The sequence below is a fragment of the Crotalus tigris genome, unplaced genomic scaffold (assembly GCF_016545835.1).
Source record: "Crotalus tigris isolate CLP2741 ecotype Arizona unplaced genomic scaffold, ASM1654583v1 scf7180000021888.50679, whole genome shotgun sequence".
Taxonomy (NCBI): domain Eukaryota; kingdom Metazoa; phylum Chordata; class Lepidosauria; order Squamata; family Viperidae; genus Crotalus; species Crotalus tigris.
In genome coordinates this window covers 1-27054 of record NW_024098734.1, presented here as the reverse complement: position 1 = coordinate 27054, position 27054 = coordinate 1, and the positions used below count along the sequence as shown (strand labels likewise).

The 27054-nt window shown below is 49.0% G+C and overlaps 1 protein-coding gene across 1 annotated transcript; it reads left to right on the top strand.

Moving 5' to 3' along the window:
- Positions 1–1402: 1402 nt before the first annotated feature.
- Positions 1403–25877, top strand: LOC120296941 (major histocompatibility complex class I-related gene protein-like). Its single transcript, XM_039319013.1, has 8 exons — positions 1403–1570; positions 10196–10471; positions 15852–16124; positions 18115–18399; positions 22023–22115; positions 22620–22652; positions 22807–22908; positions 25327–25877. Exons 1-8 carry the CDS (start codon positions 1501–1503, stop codon positions 25443–25445), a joined length of 1251 nt encoding a protein of 416 aa, XP_039174947.1. The 5' UTR covers positions 1403–1500; the 3' UTR covers positions 25446–25877.
- Positions 25878–27054: the final 1177 nt, after the last annotated feature.

The window sequence follows — 27054 nt, the reverse complement described above, 5'->3', positions numbered from 1 at the left end:
CATCTGGAGGGACCACTCTTGTCCTGGAATAGAGTGGAGTGGAGTGAAGTGGAGTGAAATGAAAGAGAAGAGAAGAGAAGAGAGAATAGTGAATAGAGAATAGAGAATGGAATAGAATAGAATAGAATAGAATAGAATAGAATAGAATAGAATAGTTGGAAGGGACCTTGGAGATCATCTAGTCCAACCCCCTGCTCAGGCAGGAAACCCTATACCTTTTCAGACAAGTGGTTGTCCAATCTCTTCTTAAAAACTTCCAGGGTTGGAGCATCCACAACTTCTGGAGGCAGGTTGTTCCACTGGTTAATTGTTCTAACTGTCAGGAAATTACTCCGGAGTTCTAGGTTGCTTCTCTGTTCCCAGAGGGGCTGTGCCTGCGGGTGGGGGAAGAGTGGTGGCAGCAGCAGCAGAGTCTCATCCACGCTTTGGGGCCTCCTCTTTTTGTTGTTGTTGTTAATTGCAAAGTCGTATCCGACCCATCGCGACCCCATGGACAACGTTTCTCCAGGTGTTCCTGTCCTCTACCATCTTCTGGAGTCCATTTAAGTTCACACCTCCTGCTTCAGTGACTCCATCCAGCCATCTCATTCTCTGTCGTCCCCTTCTTCTATTGCCCTCCATCTTTCCCAACATTAGGCCCTTCTCCAATGAGTCCTTCCTTCTCATTAGGTGGCCAAAGTACTTGAGTTTCAACTTCAGGATCTGGCCTTCTAAAGAGCAGTCAGGGTTGATCTCTTCCAGGACTGACCGGTTTGAACGCCTTGCAGTCCAAGGGACTCGCAGGAGTCTTCTCCAGCACCATAGTCAAAGGCCTCAATTCTTTGGCGCTCGCCTTTCTTATGGTCCAACTTTCACAGCCATACATTGCAACTGGGAAAACCATGGCCTGGACTATACGCGCTTTTGTTGGACCCAAAGGGGAAGGGAGCGGATTCGAAAGAGGACCAAATCAGGGTTTTATTTCTGGGAATATTGGGGGGGAGGGGGAGAGAGCGATTCCCTGGATGGATTCCCACCAGCAGAAAAAGGGGCCCCGAACCCCGAAGACCCCCCAAAGGGACTCCCCGAAACAGCTCTCCCATAGAATAAACGCCACCGAAACCAGAAGCCAGGGGGGCGTAGAGCGCAGAGCCATCCTGTCTGCGCTACTAAATGGCGGGAAAGAGGGCCCCCCGGTGATCAACAGCCCAGCGGACCCTCCCGCTTTTCCCAGCCCCGCCGTTCTGCCCCTCCCCCCCCCCCCGAAGAGGCGGAATCCCTGGAAGGGGATTTCCCGATGGAACTTTCGCTTTCCTTTCCCCGCCCCCGTCTCTCGAGCTGCGTCTGGACGTCCGCCCAGCAACAATGACGACATGGGCATATTCTTTTTTTCCATTGGTCGAGTTCGCCCAATCGCCAGCGGGCTCCAGATTGTTGCGCTTGTTGATCAACGCGAGGGCGCCTCTTTCTCTGGCTGCGGCTTCCGGGAAACGGAGCGCGGGTGGAGGATCGCCAGCCGGGATGGCTCTGCGCTCTGCGCCCCTGTTGCTTCTAGTATTGGTGACGGTCGCCTCGCGGGAGAGCCGCTTCGGTGAGTCCCTTCGGGGGCCGGGGGGGGGAGACTTTCCCGCCCCTTTTATCTGCTAGGGAAACTTTCTCTCCTCCCCCAAAAGTTTATTCCCAGAAAGAGAATCCTCACCCGGTCCTCTTTCTAGTCCGCTCTCCCTCCCCCCTCTGGCCACTTTATGATTTAAGTCAGTGTTTCTCAACCTTGATAATTTTAAGGCACGTGTCTTTGCGGGCTGTGGAATTCTGGGAGTTGAAGTCCACATGCCTTAACATTGTCAAGGTTGAGAAACACTGATTTAAGTTGCCTGGGCCTCTGAGTTTTAATCACATGGTCGTGGGGATGCTGCCAAGTTCGCAACTGTGAAGGACCGTGTCACGAGTCATTTTCCTCAGTGCCTTTGTAACTTTGAACGGTCACTAAATGAACTGTTGTAAGTCGAGGACTACCTGTAAAGCAGGAGAAGCGTGTACAGGGAAGCTTTCCTTGAATGATCTTCCTAAAGACCTGTCCTTTTTTCTTGTCATTTTTCTCTTCAATCTCCCTCCCCCCACCCCCGCTCCATCCTAAACCCCAGTATTATCCCTGGGCTTTTTTTCTAGGACAGGCAAGATTCATAATAATAATAATAATAATAATAATAATAATAATAATAATAATAATAATAATAATAATAATAATAATAATAATAATAATAATATCTGAAGAACAATGATGAAGATGCACTGAAATTAGTATATCAGGAAGGCTTACTAACTACTGGAGAGACCAAACTGGCCTACAAGAAAGACCAAATGAAGAACAGAATAGAGGCATGGGAAGACAAAGCACTACATGGCCAATACATTAAAAAAATAGCTGGGAAAGCAGATAATAATAAAACCTGGCAATGGCTAAGAGCAGGAAAATTGAAGAAAGAGACCGAGGGACTAATTCTGGCTGCACAAGACCAAGCCTTAAGGACAAATGCATACAAAGTCAAAATTGAGAAGACAGCAACAGACAGTAAGTGCCGCCTATGCAAAGAAGCTGAAGAAACAGTGGACCACTTGGTAAGCTGTTGCAAGAAGATTGCACAGACTGATTACAAGCAGCGGCATGACAAAGTAGCAACAATGGTGCATTGGAAGATCTGCAAAAAATATCATTTGCCTGTAAGCAAAAACTGGTGGGATCATAAAATAGAGAAAGTCATAGAAAATGATAAAATTAAACTGCTCTGGGACTTCAGAATTCAAACAGACAAGCACCTGCAACATAACACCCCAGACTTAACAATTGTCGATAAGAAAGACAAAAAAGTCTGGATAGTGGACGTGGCAGTGCCTGGAGACAGCAGAATAGAAGAGAAAGAACTGGAGAAGATAACAAAATACAAAGACCTACAAATAGAAATAGAAAGACTGTGGCAAAAGCAAGCAAGGGTAGTACCAATAGTCATAGGCTCCTTGGGTGCAATCCCAAAACAACTGGAGCACCACTTGAACACCATTGGCATTGACAAATTCGCTATTAGTCAATTGCAAAAGGCGGCCTTATTAGGAACTGCTTCCATCCTGCGACGATACCTGTAATACCATCAAACATCCACATCTGCCTATCCCAGGTCCTGGGTAAGGACTCGATAGGGAGACAAAATGCCAAATCCAGTCTGAACATCTGGCTGACTGTGCGATGATCGATAATAATAATAATAATAAAGTGGATGTGGCAGTGCCTGGAGACAGCAGAATAGACGAGAAAGAACTGGAGAAAATAACAAAATACAAAGACCTACAAACAGAAATAGAAAGACTGTGGCAAAAGCAAGCAAGGGTAGTACCAATAGTCATAGGCGCCTTGGATGAAATCCCAAAACAACTGGAGCACCACTTGAACACCATTGGCATTGACAAATTTGCCATTAGTCAATTGCAAAAGGTGGCCTTACTAGGAACTGCTTCCATCCTGCGACGATACCTGTAATACCATCAAACATCCACATTTGCCTATCCCAGGCCCTGGGTAAGGACTGGATAGGTAGACAAAATGCCAAATCCAGCCTGAACATCTGGCTGACTGTGCGATGATCAATAATAATAATAATAATAATAATAAACCTTTTATTATCAAAGTATAATATGTATTCAGTGAAATTGGCCTCCCTCTGTGCCCCCTCTCACTACAAACTCACAGTGACTACAAACCCCCAACTTATTTCACCCTGTGAACTAATTGCACATCATGCAGGCCTCACAAGTCTGTCATGCATAAAGTTATAAAGTTATGTCCCATTCAGAAGCCTGACGGCCCATAGATAAAAGCTGTTCTTCAGCCTGTTGGTACGGCTGGCTATGTTTCTGTATCTCCTACCCTCCTTCCATTTCAGAAGCCACCAACATGGGACAGTTGGCAAAACTAAAAATATTTAAAATTCATTATTCCTTAGTAATTCGAAAGAGAGTCTTGGGGTGTTCTTGCTTGTTTGCGCAGGGAAACTATCAATGGAGCAGCTTTCCAAAAAGGTATAAAAAAGAACCATTGAATAGGGTAAGTTGGAGGCAGAAGGAGAGAAGCTACTGTGGATGGAGAGCCTGAAATGGATGGCTTGCTTGGACACAGAGAGGCCCAAGCTGACCAGCCCTTCCTGACTTGAGGATTTACGATTGTGAGGATGCCCAACCTGCGTTACATTCACATGTTTCTCCTCTCAGGCAGACTTCAGACTCCCTCACTGCTCAGCCCCACAAGGGAAAGAAGCCAGTTCTGGATCATGGAAGATCCGATTCCCCCTCCTTCTGTTGGAGAAAAGCCCTGATCCCTTTGGATTCTGAAATCTCCCCAGAGCAGGAAGTGGATCTGGGGATCGCTCTCCCCAAAAGCTCTGAGAAACCACTGGAATTGTGGGGAGGAGCAGGAAGAAGGAGGCCGAGGCCTTTGCCTTGGGTGACTGGGAAGGGCTGGGAGACCATGTTGGAGGGACTGGGCAGTGGGACTGTTTCTTTCACTGGGCTGTATAGGTCCTGCCTTTTTCTGTGCAGATCCAGGTTATGGCCAAATGATCCTTAAAATGATCTTTAAACTCTTTAGTGCCCTGGAAGAATTCCTGATCTGAAGGTCACAATGGTCTCTTTTTTTCAATTGCAGCCCCTTCCTTGCTGATTTTTCAGGTTAACTGATCTTAAGATATTTAAATGTAGTAGCTGGAACAGTAAAATTGGACAATGGGCCAGGACACACAGTTGCATCTGATTGGCTAGAGAGTGCCGGCTCCTGCAGGAGGCAATCCATGCTGTGATTGGTTGCTGTGAGTGTAAAGGGGGAATTTCCTTTTTTTCCCGCCTTTTTCTTCTGTGTGTTCTGTACGCTGCTTGATTTACCTCATGATGCTCCTCTTTATCCTGCCCATCTTGTCTGCTGTACATATAGGTGTAAACTGTATTCATTTGTATAAAACTACATGTTTGTGTCAGTTTCTTTGACTTCATTTGGACACCGGCTGCTCAATTCCTTGACGAAGTCATTTGTCAGGCACATCTTATTTTCCTTTGATTATTTTGTCCCAAAGGACTTTCTTTGTTTTCCTCGAAGACACTTTAGCTTCACATCCAAGAATAGCCATAGCGCTTAGACTCATACAGGTCCTCAACTTATAACCACAACTGAGCCCAAAATTTGTTGCAAAGTGAAACATTTGTTAAATGAGTTTTGCCCCATTTTATGGCATTTCTTGCCATGGCTGTTCAGTGAATCACTGCAGTTGGTAAATTAAGTAACGCAGTTAAGTGAAATTGGTTTCCCCATTGACTTTGCTTGTCAGAAGGTTGCAAAAGTTGATCACGTGACCCCCCTGGACATTGCAACTGTCATAAATACGACCTAGTTGCCAAGCATCTGAATTTTGATCACATGACCATGGGGATGCTACAATGGTCGCAAGTATGAAAAATGATCCAGTGATGTTGTAACTTTGAATGGTCACTAAATGAACTGTTGTAAGTCGAGGACTAGCTGTATACCGCTTCACGGTGCTTTACAGCCCCCTCTAAGCAATTTACAGCAGAGTCCCCCAACTTTTCTGGTTTGGCGGCCCAAAAGGAAAGGGAGCAGCAGGGAAATGTGCGTGTGCATGACCCCGTGTGCGTATGTGCAAAGGCTGCGTGCATGCATGTGCAAACAGGCCGCCGGTGCCCACCATGTGACCCTGGTGGCGGTGCTAACATCCCTGCGCATGTGCAAATGGGCTAGGGCCCATGTGACAGTGCTACTGTGAGTGGAGCGGGGCTCACCAGCTATTCCCCGGGCCCGGTGGCCAACAAGCCACGGCCCAGTATTGGGTTGTGGACCATAGTTTGGGAACCCCTGGTTTACAGAGTCAACATATTGAACCCAACAATCTGGGTTCTTATTTTACTGACCTCGGAAGGACGGCAGCTTCAGTTCTGAATGAATGGTGGTGGAAGGATTTATATTCCTGGTAGTCATCTAGTCGTTAGCACTCCCTCTGAGACTCCTTGAGGCCACTTGGAGGTTTATCTGTGCCCTCCAGGTCCCCTGAATAGAGGTAGTCCTCGAGTTACAGCAGTTCATTTAGTGACCATCTGAAGTTACAATGGCACTGAAAAAAAGGACTTACAACCATTTTTCACCTTTACGACCATTGCAGCATCGGGATTTCTATTCGGACGCTTGACAACTGGTTCATATTTATGACGGTTGCAGTGTCCCAGAGTCACGCGATCCCTTTTTACAAACTTCTGACAAGCAAAATCAAATTCACTTAACAAGCCGTGGAATATATATTAGCAAGAAGAAGGCTATTGAGTGACTGCTGCATAGTTCCCAGAGACCGGTGAGGTCCCACAGATTGGGCCTCCTTCAGATCCCGTCGGCCAGACAATGTCGGTTGGCGGGCCCTCGGGGAAGGGCCTTTTCTGTGGTGGCTCCGACATGGTGGAATCAACTTCCTCCCCGAGATTTGAACTACTCCCACCTTGCCGGCCTTCAAGAAAGCTATTAAAACTCTCCTGTTCCGGCAGGCCTGGGGTTGATGTCCCCGGGGGGGCCGGGATTCGATTGGGACATGCTGTGTGAATGTATTCATTTTTAATTGTTATATTTGTTGTTTTAATTTTGTACGCCGCCCTGAGTCCCTAGGGATTGGTCGGCATATAAATTTTATTAATAATAAATAAATAAATAACATTATGATAATTAACTATTATCTATTATTGTTTGTTAAACACATGAACCCAGACATTATGCTGTTTGCTAAATATTGAGAATGTTATTTGGAAAAACCCCAACCCCAGCCTTAACCCAAATCCCAACCTCAACCCCACCTTATTTCTAACCCTGTAAAAACTAATAAAATCTAACAAGCCTAATTTAACAATTGCAGTGATTCACTGAGCAAAGGCAGCAGGAAAAGCCGTAAAATGGGGCAAAGCTCACTTAGCAAATTTCTCACTTTAGCAATGTCAATTTTGGGCTCCGCTATCATCCATCAAGGACTACCTGTATTGCAAATGGATGTGGAACCTCCTTGAAGCTGCTGAAAGGATGGTGTTGTCAATAGATCGGTGGTGTCCATCCTAGGAGAACAAGCCTATCAGGACAAGATGCGGCAGTCCATCTGAAAAAGAAGGGTCCAGCTCCGACGGTCTCTGGATGAAGCGGATTATCTAGACCCTTTTCAATCTGGCTTCAGGCCCGGCTTCAGCACAGAAACTGCTTTGGTCGTGCTGATGGATGATCTCTGGCGGGCCCGAGACAGAGGTTATTCCTCTGTCTTGGTGCTACTTGACCTCTCAGCGGCTTTCGATACCATCGATCATGGTATCCTTTTGCGACGACTCGAAGGAGTGGGAGTGGGAGGCACCGTTTTACGGTGGTTCTCCTCCTACCTCTCTGGCCGGTCGCAATTGGTATTGGTGGGAGGGCAGAGGTCAACCCCGAGGCCCCTTGAATGCGGCGTGCCACAGGGGTCGGTCCTCTCTACCCTCCTATTTAACATTTATATGAAGCCGCTGGGTGAGATCATCAGACAGCACGGGGTGAGGTTACACAGTATGCTGATGATACCCAGTTATATATCTCCTCCCCGAGCTCTCTCAGTGAAGTGGCCGATGTGATGGGCCATTGCCTCAAAGCTGTGAGGGTCTGGATGGGGGTTAACAGACTCAGGCTCAATCCTGACAAGACCGAGTGGCTTTGGATGTTGCCTCCCAAGGATCATGCCGACTGTCCAGTGTTGACTCTTGTGGGGGAAAATATACCCCCTTCGGAGCGGGTTCGCAACTTGGGTGTCCTCCTTGATCCACAGCTGAATTTGGAACATCAATTGACGGCTATGGCTGGGAGGACCTTTGCACAAGTTCGCCTGTTGCACCAGTTGCGACCCTACCTGGACCGGGAGGCTCTCCTTACAGTCACTCACGCCCTTGTCACCTCACGTTTGGACTACTGCAACGCGCTCTACATGGGGCTACCCTTGAAAAGTATTCGGAGACTACAGTTGGTCCAGTATGCAGCTGCGCGAGTGATAGTGGGTGCTCCTCGATACACCCACGTTACACCTATCCTCCGTGAGCTGCACTGGTTGCCTGTTGGTCTCCGGCTCCAATTCAAGGTGTTGGTCATTACCTTTAAAGCCCTATATGGCTCAGGGCCAGGCTATTTGCGAGACCGCCTACTACCTCATAGTTCCCTATGTCCGGTTAGATCCCACAGGCTGGGCCTCCTTCAGGCCCCGTCGGCAAAGCAGTGCCATTTGGCGGGGCCGCGGAGGAGGGCCTTCTCTGTGATGGCGCCCACGCTTTGGAATCAGCTCCCCCCGGAGATTAGGACCGCTCCCACCCTGTTGGTCTTCCGTAAGCTACTTAAGACCTGGCTTTTCCGGCAGGCCTGGGGTTTATAAAACCTTACCCCTGGATGATTGTTTTTGTATTGTTGTTTTGTTATGTTTTATGTGTTTTTTATTGTTAGCCGCCCAGAATCCTTCGGGAGTGGGGCGGCTTATAAATTTTAATAATAATAATAATAATAATAATAATAATAATAATAATAATAATAATAATAATAATAATAATAATAATGATGGTCCGTCTTTTGAAGACAGTGGTCCACATTCTGGACAGAGAGGGCCCCTGGTTTGAAAGGGGGGTCATACGCTATAATTGAACAACCCTCTCTCAAAAAGACAGGAAAGGATATGATACCACTTATTTCCTGTTTACAACACAATCCTTTCAGCAGCTCCAAGAAGGTTCCACTCCCATTTGCACTACTCGGGTGACTCTGAAGGCATAGAGAAACTCCTGTTGTGATTCCGTGCCAGCCTGTGATCTCGGTAGTTGAGTCTGGGTAATCCGAGGAGCAAGAGGGGCCTGGAGAGCCATCAGAGTCGGAGGGAGGCTCTGATGAGCTGCAGGACTTACAGACTAATGAAGAGGCCAGTCCTTCCACTTGTGATCGAGCTGAGAGCCAGCTGTGCTGGGAAGCTGAGTCAGAGGAAGCACAGCTGGAAGACCTCAGAGACGCTTGTAAACGTAGACAGGTCACACGAAAAGGACAGAGGGAGGCAACGGGGCAACTCCAGGGAAGGAGGAGAAAGCAGTGAGAAGCCATGCCTTGGGGGCTGCGTAACAAAAAAGGAATGTGTGAGCAGGGCTGGTTGCTGGAGGCAACCGTTTGCCAAGAACTTCAGTGTTAAGAGATCATGGTCTGTTTATTTTGCCTGTGTTATTTCCTGTTTGACTCGTGCTCCGTTTTTGCTTTTGGACAAGGTCCCCGTTGGAAAAGTGTTCTGTTGCTTTTGTTTTCTGGGACAATTATCAGGTCTGTAGCTCAAATAAAAAGGGTTTATTTTCCAGTCTATTGTTAAAAGAGGTTGTCTTTGTGAAGTAACAAGGACATACGTAGGCTGGGACAGAAGAACTCCAAGTGGCCCCCAACGAGTGGAATGAACCCCACTGAGTCCTGGGTTCAAAGCCAATTCCTACTCACGATGCCTGAACTCTGTGGGACAGGAGGGGGAACTTCCCAGCCGGGCATGAGAAGGAAGATGGCTTCATGGCTTCATTGCTGCTCTCCTTACTCCCACAAGGGTCCCATGGCCTCTGGTCCTTCCTGGATCCCTCTTTCTCTCCCCCGTCTAATAAAATCTCCCCTCGAATCTTAAACTTATTAATAACGCATGTTGGCCCTCAGTGGGGTGAGATTATTTGAAAGTTGGGGTGACCAAGTGGGGTTTCCTGCTGTTTGGGGGTTGGAACTCCCTCCAGGCCTCTGGGAAGCCTCCTTGGAGCAGAGACTGAGAAATCTACGAGAGCCTTGCTGGAAGGAGGCACATTTGAGGGGGGGGGTGTCAAGTAGAGTTTGGGGGATCTGCTCTTGCTTTGGCCCTGCTTTTTCCTTCCCCTTCTCTCTCACCCCAAACTTCTCTGCCCTCTAACCTTTCAGTCCTCCCCAAAAGTTGCTTCCTGTTTCACCCTCTGCCTCCTCTTCCTCTCGCATCATCTCTCCCTTCCTTTCCCCCCTTCTTTCTCTCCCCTCCCCCCCAGGTTTCTTCTTCCTCCCCAGACCCTAAGATGGGGCCAGCTGTGCCCCATAGGATCAGGGTTCCTGAGCTGAACCCTCCCTCACTTTGCTCCTCTGGGTCCCTTCCAGGCAACTCCTCGCACTCCCTGAAGTATTTCTACACCTCCATCTCGGACTCCAGTCAGGAATCGCCTCATTTTGTTGTTCTGGGGTATGTGGACAGTCAGGTCTTTGCTCACTATGACAGCAACAGCCAGAAGTTCCAGCCTCGAGTCTCCTGGATAGAGAAGGTGGAGAAGGAAGACCCCCAGTACTGGGAAAAATACACCGAGATATTACGTGACAATGAGAAGCTGTTCAAAGAAGACCTGGAGAAGCTGAAGACTCGCTACAATCACAGCAACGGTGAGTGATGGGACGGGTGGCTCCTCCTGCCCCATATTCCCCCCCCCCCCCTGCCCTGCCCTCATCTGCCATCTTTGGGGGGACAAGATTCACCTTCAAAGAACATTATTGATAAGGTGACCAACCGTCCTCCTTTAGGGAGGACAGTCCTCCTTTTGTAAGTTCTGTCCTCCCTCAAAAAGTGTCCTCCTACATGTCCTCCTTTTCGATATTTGAAGACTAATCTGCAGGGCTTTCCCCCCCCCCCCATAGAACGCTCAGAACGGCGTTCCGGCACCTTTTTTTGATGTTTTTTTTTCAACTTTTGCATGAGCTGTGCTACTCCCGCTATTGGCTTTCGAAAGCCAATAGGAATTGCTGCTGAGCGCACCAAAACACCCGGCTGGCAAACTTTGCACATGCAAGTTGTCTGTATTCTTGTTGCAATGAATAAAATGTTTCTTTTATTTACGATATTTTTTTCTTCAATTTATTTGTGTCCTCTTCTTCATTGTAAAAACAGTTGATTGCCTTAGTGGAGAGGGTTTATCTCGGCCAAAAGCAGTCTATGGTTACATACACATTTGCTTGCAGCCTCCCCCCCCCTCAATAATAAGGTGACCAACTTTTTTACAATGAAAAGGAGGACACAAATAAATTGAAGAAAAAAAAATATCGTAAATAAAAGAAACATTTTATTCATTGCAACAATAATACAGACAACTTGCATGTGCAAAGTTTGCCAGCTGGGTGTTTTGGCGCGCTCAGCAGCAATTCCTATTGGCTTTCGAAAGCCAATAGCGGGAGTAGCACAGCTCATGCAAAAGTTGAAAAAAACAAAAACGGAACCCTGTTCTGAGCGTTCTATGAGGGGAAAAAAAGCCCTGCAGATTAGGCTTCAAATATTGAAAAGGAGGACATGTAAGACAGGGGTGTCAAACTCAATTTCATTGAGGGCCGCATCAGCATTGCGGTTGCCCTCGGGGGGGGGGCACGGGGGCTACTGGGTGGGCGTGGATGGAGTGGGTGTGGCCTACTGGGTGGGCGTGGCCAGCTCTACATCGTTCCCGTCAAGAGTGCCTGTGGGGGCCTGGGAAGGAGTGGGACAGATCTGAGGGTCTCTGGCAGAAGGGGGTGGGACCGGGGCAAGCGCCAAAGCATGATCCATTTCTTCATTCCTCACAAAGGGTGACACCTCCCCAGCATGAACCCAGGGGGCGGGGCCGACACAGCAGGAGCTGGTTCCTCGCTGTTTCTAGATGGCCTTGTGGAGCTAAGACTGAATGCGTTTCAGCATAGATGGCCACCACAAAATTGTATATTGGCTCCCGGCCAGTGTGGGCCAGGTTCCAAGGCAGCGGGGGCCATTCCCTCACTGTTTCCAGGATGGCTTCGCGGGCCACATGAAACCAGTTTGTGGGCCGCATCCGGCCCGCGGGCCTTGTGTTTGACATGTCTGATGTAGGAGGACACTTTTCGAGGGAGGAGAGAACTTACAAAAGGAGGACTGTCCTCCCTAAAGGAGGATGGCTGGTCACCTTACTCTCCACAAACTTCAGCCATTTTGCCTCCTTTCATCACAGGTTGTGAGCCCCACTTTTCCTGCCTTTTCCTTGCTCATCCCTCCTCCAAGAGATACTAGAGCTTTGCTAGTTCAGCCTCTTTTCCCCCAGGGCAGGGGTAGACAATCTTGGCTCTTTTATGACTCGTGGATCTCAGGAATTCTGGGAGTTGAAGTCCACAAGTCATAAAAGAGCCAAGATTGCCTACCCCTGCCCCAGAGTTTCCCCAGATCCCCCCAGGCCCCCTGCTGGCTTCTCGGAGGTGCAGATCTCCCCCTGGTGGAGAAATCTAGCCTAAAAACCCCCAAATGTCCCACCCTTTCCTCAAAGGGAGGCTGCTTCAACCCTTCTCATCCTCTGGATCACCTCCTCTGGATCTTCTCCAGCTCCCTTCTGTCCTTTTTGAGGTCTGGTGACTGAAACTGCACATAATATTGCAGATGTGGTCGCACCCTTGATTTATGCGAAGGCTTTACGACACGGGTGTCAAACTCGCCACATCACGCGACGTGTCGTGACTTTTTTGGTATCACCTGGGGCGGGGGTGGCCTCCGCGTGAGGCAACCAGCCCGCGGGCCAGCAGTTTGACACCCTTGGCTTTATGACATTAGCCTCCATGTTTTCGATACCGTTTTGAGGATCCCCGACGTGCTGTTGACCTTTTTCAATCTTTTATATATATAAAAGATTGGGCTGCCTTCTTATTTTTTGGCTTCGCGTTCGTGGTCGTGCTTCAAGACAGATACACACACCAACAAACTCCGAAGACTACAAGAATGCCAGAAACAAACCCCTCCTCCCTCACAGCCACACATGAAACAAACAGTGCATAACATCTCAGATAGGATTCTCACCAAAGCCGAAACCAATGTCCTTTCCAAAGGATTCAACTTTGCAGTCGCTCCCAAACACATCCCCGCTGAAACCATTATATGTGGAGTTGAAACCAGCCTGACCAAAATCAACCCCGACGACGCTAACAGAATCAGACTCGAAATCACCAACATCCTCTGCACCAGCAAGCCACCCAAAAGCAACTTACCCAAAGAGGAACAGACAGCACTACGTAACCTGAAAGAAGACACCAGCATAATAATCCTACCAGCAGACAAGGGCAACGCCACGGTGGTTATGAACACATCTGACTACCAAACCAAATTAACCAACCTACTCCAAGACTCCACATACAAACCCCTAAATACAGATCCCACCACCTACCTGGAAAAAACCACCAGATCCAAAATAAAAGCCTCCCCCATTAGCGAAGAGATCCAGCAAAGAATCATTCCCAGAGAGAAATCATCCAGATGCCCCAAACTCTATGGTCTCCCCAAGATACACAAAGAAGGAACCCCACTCAGACCTATAGTCAGCTCCATAGGCTCACCTCTACAAAACCTAGCCAAATTTCTCGCCAAACAACTACAGCACTATGCAGAATCCATCACCTCACACGTAAAAAACTCATTCCAGTTTATAGAGATCATAAAGAAACAAAACTTACAGCCCAGCGACCTACTAGTGAGCTTCGATGTCATATCCCTCTTCACCCAAGTGCCTATCAAAGAAGCCTTGACAGCTATTCAAAACAAATATAACCCCCCCAAACACATCTTAGATCTGACCAACCACTGCCTATCCAACACATACTTCATCTATAATGGACAAAAATACAAACAAACAGAAGGAGCACCCATGGGATCACCCCTCTCACCTGTCATTGCCAACCTCTACATGGAACACTTTGAAACCCAAGCTCTAGAAAAATCGGATCACAAACCCAAACTCTGGCTCAGATACGTAGACGACACCTTCATAATCTGGCCACATGGGAAAGAAAAACTGGACAACTTCCTCACACACCTCAACAGCCTACACCCCAAAATACAGTTCACTATGGAAACAGAAGCTAACAACCAACTTCCCTTCCTGGATGTCTTAGTCTACAAGAAATCCAATGGCTCCCTAGGACACACCATCTACCAGAAGAAAACACACACAAACCGCTATCTGCACGCTCTCTCACACCACCACCCAGCACAGATCAACTCTGTAGCCAAGACACTCATCTCCAGAACAAAACGCTTAGCTGACGAACAACACCTAAAACCCGAACTACACACTCTCACCAATGTACTAACATCCAATGGATTCCATAGAAATAAGATTACAAACCTAATCCAAAAAGAAACCCCCAGTAAAATCCAAGACAAAGAACAAGAAAACGGCAAAGCCCTCCTCCCATACATAAAAGGCACCACAGACAGAATCAGTAAGATCCTCCATAAACACAACATCAAAACAGCATTCTGCACAAACAGAAAAATATCCACCATCCTTAGAAACCCCAAAGATAAAATTGAATTAGAAAATCAAGGAGTATACGAAATCCCATGCACCACTTGTCCCACCACATACATCGGACAAACCAACAGAAGAATAAGTGCACGCATTGAAGAACATAAGAACTCAGTCAAAAAAGAGGAACCAACATCTTCCCTGGTCCAACACCTTAAAGCCACAGGACATGAAATTGACTTTAAAAATACCAGAACCATTGCCAAAAGTGAACATTTTAATAACAGAATAATCAGAGAAGCCATCGAGATAGAAAAACGCCCACACAGCATGAACAAGCGAGATGATACCTCCCGCCTACCAGCCATTTGGAAACCCGCCCTTATTGACAAACGACTCCCTAACACAAAAAATGATACCAGACCCACACTCACAAAAACCACACAGGATGTCACCACCACACATCCACGCAAAAAACAAACCCAAAGCCACACTGATGACGAGGCACGACCACAAACCAGAAGCCAGACCACAGCTGCATCATTAGCCACTTTAAACCCCTCCAATCCATACATAAAGCAAACTGACACCCTCCATGAAGAAGAAGCACGACCACGAACGCGAAGCCAAAAAATAAGAAGGCAGCCCAAAATCTCAAACCCCTCTGCAACTCAGACTAACCTGAGCACAACCAAACAGAACACTCCCCCAGCCAATCAGAGCACAGCCAAGCCCCTAACCATTCAGAACACACCTCCACCCAATCAGAACACAGCCAAGCTCCCACCCAATCAGTTCATACCCCCACTGGCAGTTAAAAGGAAGAAACAGCTAAGACCACACATTGCTGCTCAAAGCACGAAGCTGAAAACACCAGCCTGAAGATGACGAATGGGACTTCGTCGAAACGTCGCCAAGACTATATATATCTATATATATCTATCTATCTATCTATCTATCTATCTTTGGTTATTTGGGTTTTCTCCCACGTAAATTGGAAGTGTCTTGGCGACGTTTCGACGAAGTCTCATTCATCATCTTCAGGCTGGTGCTTTCGTCTTCGTGCTTCTAGGAGCAATGTGAACGAAGCCAGAAGCACCAGCCTGAAGATGACGAATGAGACTTTGTCAAAACGTCGCCAAGACACTTCCAATTTTACGTGGGAGAAAACCCGAATAACCAAAGACCTACATACAAACATCCGCGAAAACCTCAGAAAACATATATATATACATATACATATACATATACATATACATATACATATACATATACATATACATACATACATACATACATACATACATACATACATACATATATATATATATATATATATATATATATATATATATATATAATTTAAAGCAGAAGATCAAAGCAAATACAAAAAGAAAGAAAGAAAGAGATAGATAAAATGCGCCAGGAAACAGTTGAAGAAAATGTGCAGAGAAGGGAAAAAAATGGTCTCCTATACGGAGGGGGGAGGCTTTTGCGTGTCCTGAGGACTCCCCCAAACCATCCTTCTGTCCGTCTTTCAGGCCTGCACACTTGGCAGAACATGGTCAGCTGTACGCTCCAGGGTAACAGGAGCAGAGGACTTTGGCAGTATGGCTACCAAGGGAGGACCTTCATCGCCTTCGATGAAAAGACCTTCACCTGGGTGGCTTCCGACCTCCAGGCCCAGGTGACCCAGAGGGATTGGAATGCTAATCCAAGACTGAATCCGTACATTAAGACCTACCTTATGGAGGAATGCATTGCGTGGCTGAAGAAGTTTCTGTCCTACGGGAATGAGACGCTGCTGAGGACAGGTGAGCCTCTGGATCCAGGCTGGACTTTCCTCCGTTATGGTTGGATATTTTGGACACAGTCAGCTCCTTTGGGTTCTGGCCTGCGACCGGGCTGCTCAGGAGGGAATCCTCTTCCCTTCCAGCACCGCTCCAGAATATGGGAAGCCCTGTTTAGTTCCTGTTGCCAGGGAGCCATTAAGTGGACCAGGAAGCGCAGATGATATGGTTCCGGCTAATGAAACACTTCAAAGAACTTCCAGGCATTGATTTCCCTAAAAGTCTTTTATTGTTTCAAAATGTCGGCACAGGCATAACAAAGTTTATGCTAAGATCTAAGTCAGTGGTTCTCAGCCTTTTTAATGCCGCGACCCCCAACCGGTCGTAAGTCGAGGACTACTCAACCGGTCGTAAGTTGAGGACTACTCAACCAGTCGTAAGTCGAGGACTATTCAATTGGTGCAGCACCGTTTGCAGAATGGGACTTTTGGCAGGCTCAGCAGGGCAGAGACAGCCTGGACAATTCCTACTGGCTTTTGAAAGCCAATCAAATTAGACTCTATTGAAGAGAGTCTATTCTATTGGCTTTCAAAAGCCAATAGAATAAAAGGGAGTAGCACAGCTAAGGAAAAGGGGGGGGGGAAATGGTGGACTGCGTTGTTTGGCGACCCCCGTGAAATGGTCATTCGACCCCAAATGGGGTCCCGACCCACAGGTTGAGAACCACTGATCTAAGTTCTCTTCCTCTGAGCAGTTAATTTATCAGCATGTTCCCTCCCTGAACTAGCCAGTCATATATCACATTATCCAATTAGTGTGAAGGTCAAAGGTTTTCTTCCTCTTTCTTTCCCGGGCTTTACCCTCCCCACACTCTAAGCTCTGTATTAACCCCAAAAATACCAGACAGTTTTGCATATTGTCAAAGCAAGAATATACAGTATTTGCAGCGTTGACAGCAGCATTCACCTGCCAGGCAAAATCAATGAAGGGTGTCCTGTCCACAGCCCACCAAGAGACAACAGGTCTCCCTTTCTGGCATCTGATGATGCACCTCCCACTCCCACCACCAGAGGGCACCTACCATGAATAGGGCGTTATCAGCTCCTCCACGTGGGCAAAAAAGACCAAGATTGAGGAGGGGAAAAATTCACAGATTCTGTGGGTCTTTCTCTTAAACCTCAAATAGCTTCCTTATTTTTGACTTTAGTGACTTCCCCAGAAAACAACCCCTTCCTCGCCTTCAGGAACATTCCCTCATCCCACAGGGCTTCCTGCTCACAATGTAATATTTCCCTCTCATCCTTTTCCGTGAGGCTATTATTTTCCTGTCAAAACTGGCCCTGCCTCTCTGGGCCTCATGGTATCTTCAGAATCAGCTGGGTGAGATCAAGCAGCGTGGGGGAATCGCCCTCCCCACAATTCCCCACATCCATTTCCTGCGCCCCCCCTTTGAGAAACAGAATCTCTTTTCCACATTAACCAGGGTGAGATTCCAAGAGCCCTGAGCCCCTTGCTGGGACTCTCATTGTCCCCCTCTTCAAAGTGTTGCCATATGCTAAATAAAATAAATAATCCCTTGGAAAGAAACCTAGAATAGATTTGGGGACGTGAAAGTGGACCCCAGAAGTAGGGAGAAACACCTGGGTTATTTTTAAGGAAGTCCTAAATAGCTGCTTCTGTTTCCCTCCCCTGCTGAAAGGATGGTGGTGTCAATAGATCGGTGGTGTCCATCCTTGGAGAACAAGCCTATCACTCAGAGTTCAAAGCAGCCAGAGAGGAATTTCCTTGGACCCTCAATTTTTCAGGCTGAGTCCCTGGGAAGGACTCAGAATCCGGAGTTCTTGTGGTCGAGCATTTTCCAGATCTGGAGCATTTCCTAAAACTCTTGGAGACGCTGCGGGTGTGGAATGAGAAATCCCTGCCTTAAAATTAAGCAGTGCCCCTTCAACTTTCTTACCCACCTTCCAGGCTCTGGAGGGGCTCAGAGTTAATTCTGGGGGTGCCGTTTCTGCAGAGCCTCCAGAGGTGACCATGAGCAGCAGGACAGAGGAGGTGGAGGATGGGATGGAGACGCACATCTGCCGCCTGGATGGCTTCTACCCCAGGGACATCGAGGCCTCCTGGACGAGGGACGGGGAGGTCTGGCTGCCGGACACCCTCCGTGGCTCCGTGGCCCCCAACGCAGATGGGACCTTCCACGCCTGGCTCAGCATCCAGATCGATCCCAAAGAGAGGGGCCGCTATCGCTGCCACGTGGAGCACGACGGCCTACCGAAGTCTCTGGACGTGGCCCTGGAGGGTGAGAGGCTGCAGGGAGGGAAAGGCTGGGCTCTTTGGCAGGCTGGAGGGTTGTGGGAGGGAAATCTCACCCCAGCTGTGTCCAGATGTGAGCATACTTGAGATTTAATCCATTGCTTTTTCTATTGTTGAGGCTTGTGGACCTGCAGTCCATAGAATTGACTTTAATGGGTTCAAAGCAGGTGACACATCCCATCACAAGAGTTCTGATTAAATGCTCTTAAAGCCTCTATTCTCTCTTCCTCCTCTGTTTCCTGCCTCCAGCAGGGGAGCAGCAATTATGCTGAGCTCCATAAAAAAGTATTTCCCTTTGTTTAGAATTCCTAAAGTACAAAAATCAGGGAGGTGTTTTACAGCCCCTTTTCGCAATCCCAAATTTCATCAAAAGTGATAAACTGCAGCCAACTTGGCGAAAATGTCTAGAGTGGCATACCGGTCTGAGTTTTTACCGTCAGAGACTAACACAACTGTCCTGTTGTAAATCACAAAAACGTCACTGGGCATCGCTGTTCTAAGAAAGAAGTATGCACATAATTTTACGATCAAGCGTTTATAGGAATTCCCGAGGCTCAGCAGAAAACCGAAGCAAAAAAGGCCTCTGGCAAAGAACTCTGCATAGGCTCCAGTCTTCCTTCTTGTCAAAGGAACCTTCGTCACATATTTATTGCTTGTTTGTTCGTTTATTTTCCACCTTTATTGTTTTTACAAATAATGTAAGGTGGCCAACATACCTAATACTCCTTCCTCTTCCTATTTTGCCACTCAAGTAGGCAAACAGGCCCAGCACACCTTTCTCCTCGTACTTTTCCCACACAAATAACCGCATGAGGTGGGCTGGACTGAGAGACTGACTAGGCCACGGGTCGGCAACCCGCGGCTCCGGAGACGCATGCGGCTCTTTGAGCCATCCCCCTGCAGCTCCGGAGCCTCCTCTGCCATTTGCAGAGAGAGAGACAAGGAAAGAGAGAGAGAGGCACTTGCGCTTCCCCTCTCTCTCTCTTTCTCTCTCTCATGCGGACTTGCCCCCTCACAGGGCTCATGATTGGCCCTGCACCTGGGTGCCCCGCCCCCTGGGAGAAGGGCAGCCAGGAAATCCCTTTCCTGGGCTGGCCCTTCTCCGAGACGCACGTGACTGGGGAGCCACGCAGGGAAGCCCTGGATCCCCGCTGGGAGCGGCCCACCGGAGCCTCCGCTGAGCGGGCCAGCCCTCCCGCAAGCCGCAGCCCCGAGGGAGAGCAGCCCCTGCGATGCCCAGCCCGCACAACCGTTGGCCAAGCAGCACCGGAGACGGAGGGTCAGTGGCGGGAGGGAGGGGGCTATAAAAATAAAGGTAAAAAAGGATATATGCAGTGTTATCTTCATTTTAAATATCAAAAAAAGGTTTTGCGGCTCTGTTTTGTTTTTGGTGGGAAACGGGTCCAAGTGGCTCTTTGAGTGTTTTGGGTTGCCTACCCCTGGACTAGCCCAAGGTCACCCAGTTGGCTTTCATGGCTAAGGCAGGTCTAGAACACGCACGATCAATTTTGACTGGAAAATCCATTTCCAAAAGAAGGAGGTCTCTGAAAACAAATATCCATAAATTCAGTCCGGTTTGATTGACTTTGGAAGATTTTCAGCGCCAGTCATGCCGATTTTTTTTTTCCTGCTGAATTGTGAATTTGAGAAAGAACAGAATAACAGAGTCGAAGGGGACCTTGGAGGTCTTATAGTCCAACCCCCTGCTCAAGCAGGAGACCCTATACCGTTCTGGACAAGCGGTGGTCCAGTCTCTTCTTTAAAAATGGGGGGGGGGGGGAGATGATGAAGCGAACGGCCTAATTCCACCAAGAGTCAGGATGCATCGGGGAAGTAGCCTATTAAAAAAAAACTAACAAATTGTTTTTTATAGTTTGATGAATTTTGTTTACCTTACTCTGTTGTTGAAGTTTTTCTTTCTGTAAACTGCTGAGAGTCATAAGATTACAAACTGTTGCTTTTGAGCTGAGCTGCTAAAGAGGAATGTCGGCTGCCTTCATGAGCTGGGCTGTTCTGAGAGGAATGAAGCTTCATAAGGAGACGTCAGGGTGTCTTCATACTGTCTAGTTTAATGAAGAGAAGGAGGAGGGGGGACATGATAGCCGTGTTCCAATATCTGAGGGGCTGCCACAAAGAAGAGGGAGTCAAGCTATTTTCCAAGACGCCTGAAGGCAGGACAAGAAGCAACGGATGGAAAGTAATCAAGGAGAGAAGCAACCTAGAACTAAAGACAAACTTCCTGACAGTTAGAACAATTAACCAGTGAAATAATCTGCCTCCAGAAGTGGTGAATGCTCCAACACTGGAAGTTTTTAAGAAGAGATTGGACAGCCATTTGTCTGAAATGGTATAGGGTTTCCTGCCTGAGCAGGGGGTTGGACTAGATGACCTCCAAGGTCCCTTTCAACTTTATTATTATTATTATTATTATTATTATTATTATTATTATTATTATTATTATTATTACTACTACCACTAGATCAGCGGCTCCCAACCTTTTCTGTACCCCGCACCCCTAGAACGCTTCTGAGATATTCTCGCACCCCTTAACAAAAGTTTGGAACAACGGCAACGAATTATGCATATACATTATCATTTTGAAAACCCCAGTTTTTGCACCCCCTGGAACAGTGGTGGCAAACCTATGGCACGCGTGCCAGAGGCGGCACTCGGAGCCCTCTCTGTGGGCACACGCACCGTCGTCCCAGCCCCACCTCCTCCCATGGCCCCCTCCTCACCAGCAGCCCCCCCCAGAGGAGAGTCGCCCACGGGCGCGGCCCACGCAAAGCAGCACAGCCAAGGACATGGTAGCTGGGCAGCGGGGACAAGACTCCGCTCTTGCACCCCATTGCACGCAAATGCTGCTGCAGGGTGTGGGCGGAGGACGTGGCCACCATGGCGCTGCTGGGCTGCCTGGGTGATCTGTGGTGGGCCGTGGAGGTGGTGGGTGGCCCAGCGGGCAGGGCGGAGCAGGGGTGGGGGGCGGTTTTTGGGGACTCGGTCTCTAAAAGGTTCGCCATCACTGCCCTGGAATATCGTCTTGCATCCCCAGGGGGTGCCAGCACCCCTGGTTGGGAACCCCTGCATTAGAGGGACATGAAGAGGAACCCCCCTTAGACTGTTTAAATTTGGGGACTTTCCAGTCCTCTGGCTGCATATAGAATCCCGGTGGCACAGTGGTTGGAATGCAGCCTTGCAGGCTAACTCTGCCCGCTGCCTGGAGTTTGATCCTGATTGGCTCAAGGTTGACTCAGCTTTCCATCCTTCCGAGGTCAATAAAATGAGGACCCAGGTTGCTAGGGGCAATAGGCTGATCTTGTAAATCGCTTAGCAAGGGCTGTAAAGCGCTGTGGTGGCATATAAGCCTAAGTGCTAAGTGCTATTGCTAAGTTACACATACTACATGCTAACACCCCACGAATGGGATGAGAACCACTTATATCTTCAAAATGATTACACTTGCTGACTGTAAACCACAGAGAGAGTGCTGTAAAACATTATGGGGCGGTATATGAGTAAGTGCTATTGCTGTTGCTGTTAAGTCTCTCCCTTAATTGAGATAATTGTTTGGGGTTTTCCTTCAATGATCTGCTTTTTTTCCCAATTCAGAACCAAAATCCAGCCTGGGGATCATCATCATCAGCTGCGTTGTGGCTGGTCTTGTCCTGCTGGGTGTGATTGTTGGGATCTTGGTATTCCTCAGTAAGTCTCCTTTTCTGGGTGATGGAAGGAAGATGGGGAGGTTCCTCCCAAGTCTGGGGAGCTTCTTCAGGGCTTCCTCCTGTCCTGCTTTCCCAGCTCTCTTGGGGAGCCTCTGAGATCTCGGCCTCTTGCTGGGACTCCAGTCTTGACCTGGCTGAGTCTGAGGTTGGGACAATCTTGTCTTCTTCTGGGTTGGGAAGAAGCATCCCAGTTCCGTCCCTTTCAAAGTCTTTGGTCGAAGAGCAGCAGAGAAGGATTTCCATGAAAATCTTCCTCCCCTCCCAGCTGCTGCTGCTTCCCCCCTTTCCCTCCCTCCATCTCAGAGGCAGCAGGTCTCCCTTGGAGCAAATCAGGAGATCCTTTTGTATTTTGAAGATCTTTCTGTCTTTATTGATGGGTCAAAGGGACCGTGAAATATCTCCTGGGGTTCTTCCTCTTAGAGAAGAGAGATTGGATGATCTCTGGTGGATTCTTTTGAGCTTTCACTGATTTTTCTCTTTGCAGAGAGACGTCAAGATGACTACAGAGCAGCACTAGGTGAGTGAATTGTCCTCTTTCCATGTAATCTCCAATTTAGAGCAGGGACGAGAGGCAACATCACTCAAGGAGTGTGTATGTGTGTGCATGTGTTTGAACACAAAAGCACTCATGAAGCTGCAGAGTTGTGCTATGTCTTCCTCTTCCTCCTAAGAACTAGACTGTGGAAGATGGGCCCCCTTTTCATTCATGCCAGGCTGTTTTGGGAGTGGAGACCCCCAAGGAGAAACATCTGGGACAAGGAACTCTCCAGAAGGTGAGAAGACCCAGCTGGTGAAAGGTCCCTCTTACTGAGACCTTGCTCTGTTTTCCAAGTAGGCGGAAAGGAAAATATTGGCCGTTATCTAGTCCAGTGATGGCGAACCTTTTAGAGGCCGAGTGGCCAAACTGCAACCCAAAATCCACTTATGCATCGTCGGGTGCCGGGTGGGCGTGGCCCATTGGGTGGGTGTGGCCCATTGGCGGGGCAGGGCTGCGGTGGTAACGGCAGACTGGGTGGGACTAAAAAGTTCAATCAATCAATTCCAACGTTGCAAGATCTTTTTTTTCCCCCCCGCGAGAAGTTGGAATTGATTGATTGATTGAACTTTTTTTTTTTTTTTGCACACAGCGGCGGAGGCCTAAAGTGAAAAGGTTTCATAAAACCCAGCTGAAGGCCTAGGACTGGGTGACGGCGCCCGTGCCCACAGGGAGGGCTCTGAGTGCCTCCTCTGGCACCCGTGCCGTAGGTTCGCCACCACTGATCTAGTCCGTAAAAATAATGATAAAAATAACCCTAACCCTATCCTCACCCCTACCCCATCCCTCTTCCCCAACCCCATCCAATACCCATGCCAATCCTATCCCTTCCCTACCCTTATAAAACCTAATAAAATATTTAAAAGAAAATAATGATCAAAATGAGGCATTTTGAGAGAAGAGCTTTCGTGGATGCCTCTTCTCCTCTTGGTCTCCCACTCAGAGGCTCTCTAAGTATGAACTGATGAGAAAAAAGATGTTGGAGCTATCGCATTGGCTATTCCCTCTGGCTGAAGAATTGCTCTGTTTGGAGATATATATACATATACCAGTGGTGGCGAACCTACGGCACGCGTGCCAGAGGCGGCACTCAGAGCCCTCTCTGTGGGCACGCGCACCATGCCCTGGAGATGGCAACCGTCCCTCTTCAACCAGCCGCCTGCTAACTCGCCGAGGTCCCACGGGACCCAACATGGCTGGTTTCCCCTCCCCACTCCCATCCCTACTGGCCTCGCATGCTCTCCTTTTCCCAGGCACGACCCACTGCATCGCCTCCTCAGCTGTCGGCTGGGGGCGGGCTGCGGAGCCCCAGAGTGCGCCAGTTGACGGGCCAGCAGGATGTGACTGCTGACGGACACTGTCGGCCCCTATGCACTCGCTGGCCTCTGTGTGCGGGGGCCGATGGTGTCAGGCAGCAGCGGCCCCTGCTCCTGCCTCGCCTTGCCCTGCAACAACAGCACCCCTGCCCTGCCTCACCTCACGCCTCAGGATGAGCCTTCTGCCCACTGCCCACCTGCCAGAGACCCCCTGGATCTCCCCCAACCCTGCCCAGCCCCCAGAGGCGTCCCTCCCCACGAGCAGCATCGAGGTGACTGTCAAGCCCCTGGGCTTGCCATGGGCCAGGAGATGGGGAGCATGCAGCCAGACGTCGCGGGTGCCATCCTCAGAGGAGACAGACGCCAGGAACACTCCTCCGACCAGCTGGACAAGGGACTAGATAAGCAGGACGAGGGAGGGATTGTGCCTTACCTTGGCTGTGTCTCCCTTCCTCCAGCTGTCTCGTTATCAGAACAAATGGCTGGGACGGCAGAGGCTCCGTGGGTGTGTCTGGAGGGAGGGGAAAGGGTGGTGCACTACGCCTATTATCCATACGGACCGGATGCTCGCTTGCTAAGTGAGGTGGGGTTGGTGGATGGAGCACAATTATGTAAAGCACTGGGAGCAATTCACTCCCAGTACTGACTTTTCTTTTGCATTAAAGTTTGCTGGTCACCTGTTCCTTCTGTGTTTGGAGTTTATCAGCAGCTGGCAGAGGACAGCTGACAGTGACCACACCCACCTTGGCCACACCCACCCAGTATGTCATGACCACAGCCACGCCCATCCAGTGGGCCACACCCACCTGGCACCCGGCGATAAATAAGTGGGTTTTGGGTGGTCTCTAAAAGGTTCGCCATCATCTGACATGTACATTACACATACATACATACATACAGGTGGTGCAGCAGTTAGAGTGCAGTACTGCAAGCCACTTTAGCTGACTGTGTTCAGCAGGTCAGCGGTTCAAATCTCACCGGCTCAAGGTTGACTCAGCCTTCCATCCTTCCGGGGTAGGTAAAATGAGGACCCAGATTGTTGGGGGCAATGTAAATATATATATATACATTGCTTACTGGTGTACACCGCTTAGAGAGTGCTTGCACTTAAAGCGGTATATAAGTCTCATAAATAAATAAATAAATACACTTCAAAAATTCTTTCCTATGCCTTTTAGTCAAAGCGATTTGGTTCAAACTCTCTCCAGGTATTTGTGGGTCTTTGATTGTGTGCGAGAGAGAAAGGGAGGGAGGGAGGTGGAGTCAGAAAGAGCTGAGTTTGTCCATCTGTAAGCCAGGAGAGCAACTTGCTCACCCGCTTTTCTTTCCCTCTTTTCCAGGAAGTGAGGAAGGATCTAATAATTCAGATCAGGGTAAGTCGGAGGGAGCTGATGCTGTGGAAGCAATTCTGCCTCTTTCCAAGACTTCGGGTGCATGGGGGGGGGGGTGGAAGAGATGAAAAGTGGGAGAGTCCCTCCCCCCTTTTAAAGGCCCTCCTAATATCTCCTCCCTGTGTTTCCTCTGTGTCCAATTCTGGTGGAATAATTAGAATTGGAGCCAGTTTTGCTTTAATAGTGATGGTACCAGGTGAAACTAACTGGAAGACGGTGACTCCCAGTCCCATTTTAGGCATGAAAGCCAGGCGGGTGTCACAAAATGCACTTTCCTTGCCTTGCTTTGTTCCTGAGGTGGAGAAGGGAAGCTCTCCCTGTGGGATTCAGGCAGGGGAGGCAGCCCAGAGTCTGCCTGGTGGAGCCTGGCCCCCTTTGGAGGAGAGAGAGCCCTCAATTCCTTGGTGGGAAATAGGGAAACCAACGGCGATGCCGCAAACCCCAGTGATTGGAGTCTCTTCCGATGGCGTAGCTGAGACCTGGCTGACTCTGGAAGATGGGGGGATCCATGCTGGAAAGGGTTTAGGGCAGTGATGGCAAACCTTTTAGAGATGGAATGCCCCCAAACTGGCCCTACCCCTGCCCCACCCCGTCCCGCCCCCACTCTGCCCCACCCTGCCTGCCCGCAGGGCCACTCACTGCATCCAGGGCCCGCCGCAGATCGCCATGGCAGCCCAGCAGTGCCATGGCAGTCACGCCCTCTGCCCATACCCCGCAGCATCAACTGTGCGTGATGAGGTGTGAGGGCAGAGTCTTGTCTACACTGCCTGGCTGCCATGTCCTTGGCTGAGTTGCTCCGCGTGGGCCACACTCGGGGGCGACCCTCCTCCAGGGTGTTGCTGGTGAGGAGGGGGTCGCAGGCGGAGGCAAGTCTGGGGCAACGGCACATGTGCCCACGGAGAGGGCTCTGAGTGCTGCCTCTGGCACCCGTGCCGTAGGTTCGCCACCACTGATTTAGGGTTTGGCATCTCTTTTGGTTTTCAAGGGCCTTGCTCCCCAGGTTCCTGGTTGTAACACCCCATTTCTGAGTCTGGTTTCTATTTGCTGTTTTAAATATTCCGCATGGCATTTTACTGGAAGCCACCACCTTGGAGAGATAGGTGACATAGAAGTTTCGTACTAAATAAATAAAGAGTCCTCTGAGAAGGTCACGAAGCTGCAGAGGTTTAATGGTGAAGAGAGAGAGAGAGGGAAGGAGGGAGGGAGGGAGAGACAGAGAGAGAGAGAAAGAGAGAGAGAAAGAGAGAGAGAGAAAAAGAGAGAAAGAGAGGGAGGGAGAGAGAAAGAGAGGGAGGGAGGGAGAAAGAGAGGGAGGGAGAGAGAAAGAGAGAGAGAGAGAGAAAGGAGGGAGGGAGGGGAAGGAGAGAGAGAGAGAAAGAGAGAGAGAGACAGAGAGGGAGGGACGAGGAAGGATCGAGCGAAAGAAGAGAGAAAGAGAAAGAGAGGGAGGGAGGGAGGGAGGGAGAGAGAAAGAGAAAGATGGAGGGAGGGAAGGAGAGAGAGAGAGAAAGAGAGAGAGAGAAAGAGAGGGAGGGAGGGAAGGAGAGAGAAAGAGAGAGAGAAAGAGAAAGAGAGGGAGGGAGGGAGGGAGAGAGAAAGAGAAAGAGGGAGGGAGGGAAGGAGAGAGAGAAAGAGAGAGAGAGAGAGAGAGAGAAAGAGAGAGGGAGGGAGAGATAA

Bases quoted from the DNA above. Each gene is read 5' to 3' on its own strand.
- LOC120296941 (XM_039319013.1), top strand. From the start codon at position 1,501: ATGGCTCTGCGCTCTGCGCCCCTGTTGCTTCTAGTATTGGTGACGGTC. The intron at 1,571-10,195 runs GTGAGTCCCTTC...GGTCCCTTCCAG, and splicing joins CTCGCGGGAGAGCCGCTTCG to GCAACTCCTCGCACTCCCTG. The intron at 10,472-15,851 runs GTGAGTGATGGG...TCCGTCTTTCAG, and splicing joins TCGCTACAATCACAGCAACG to GCCTGCACACTTGGCAGAAC.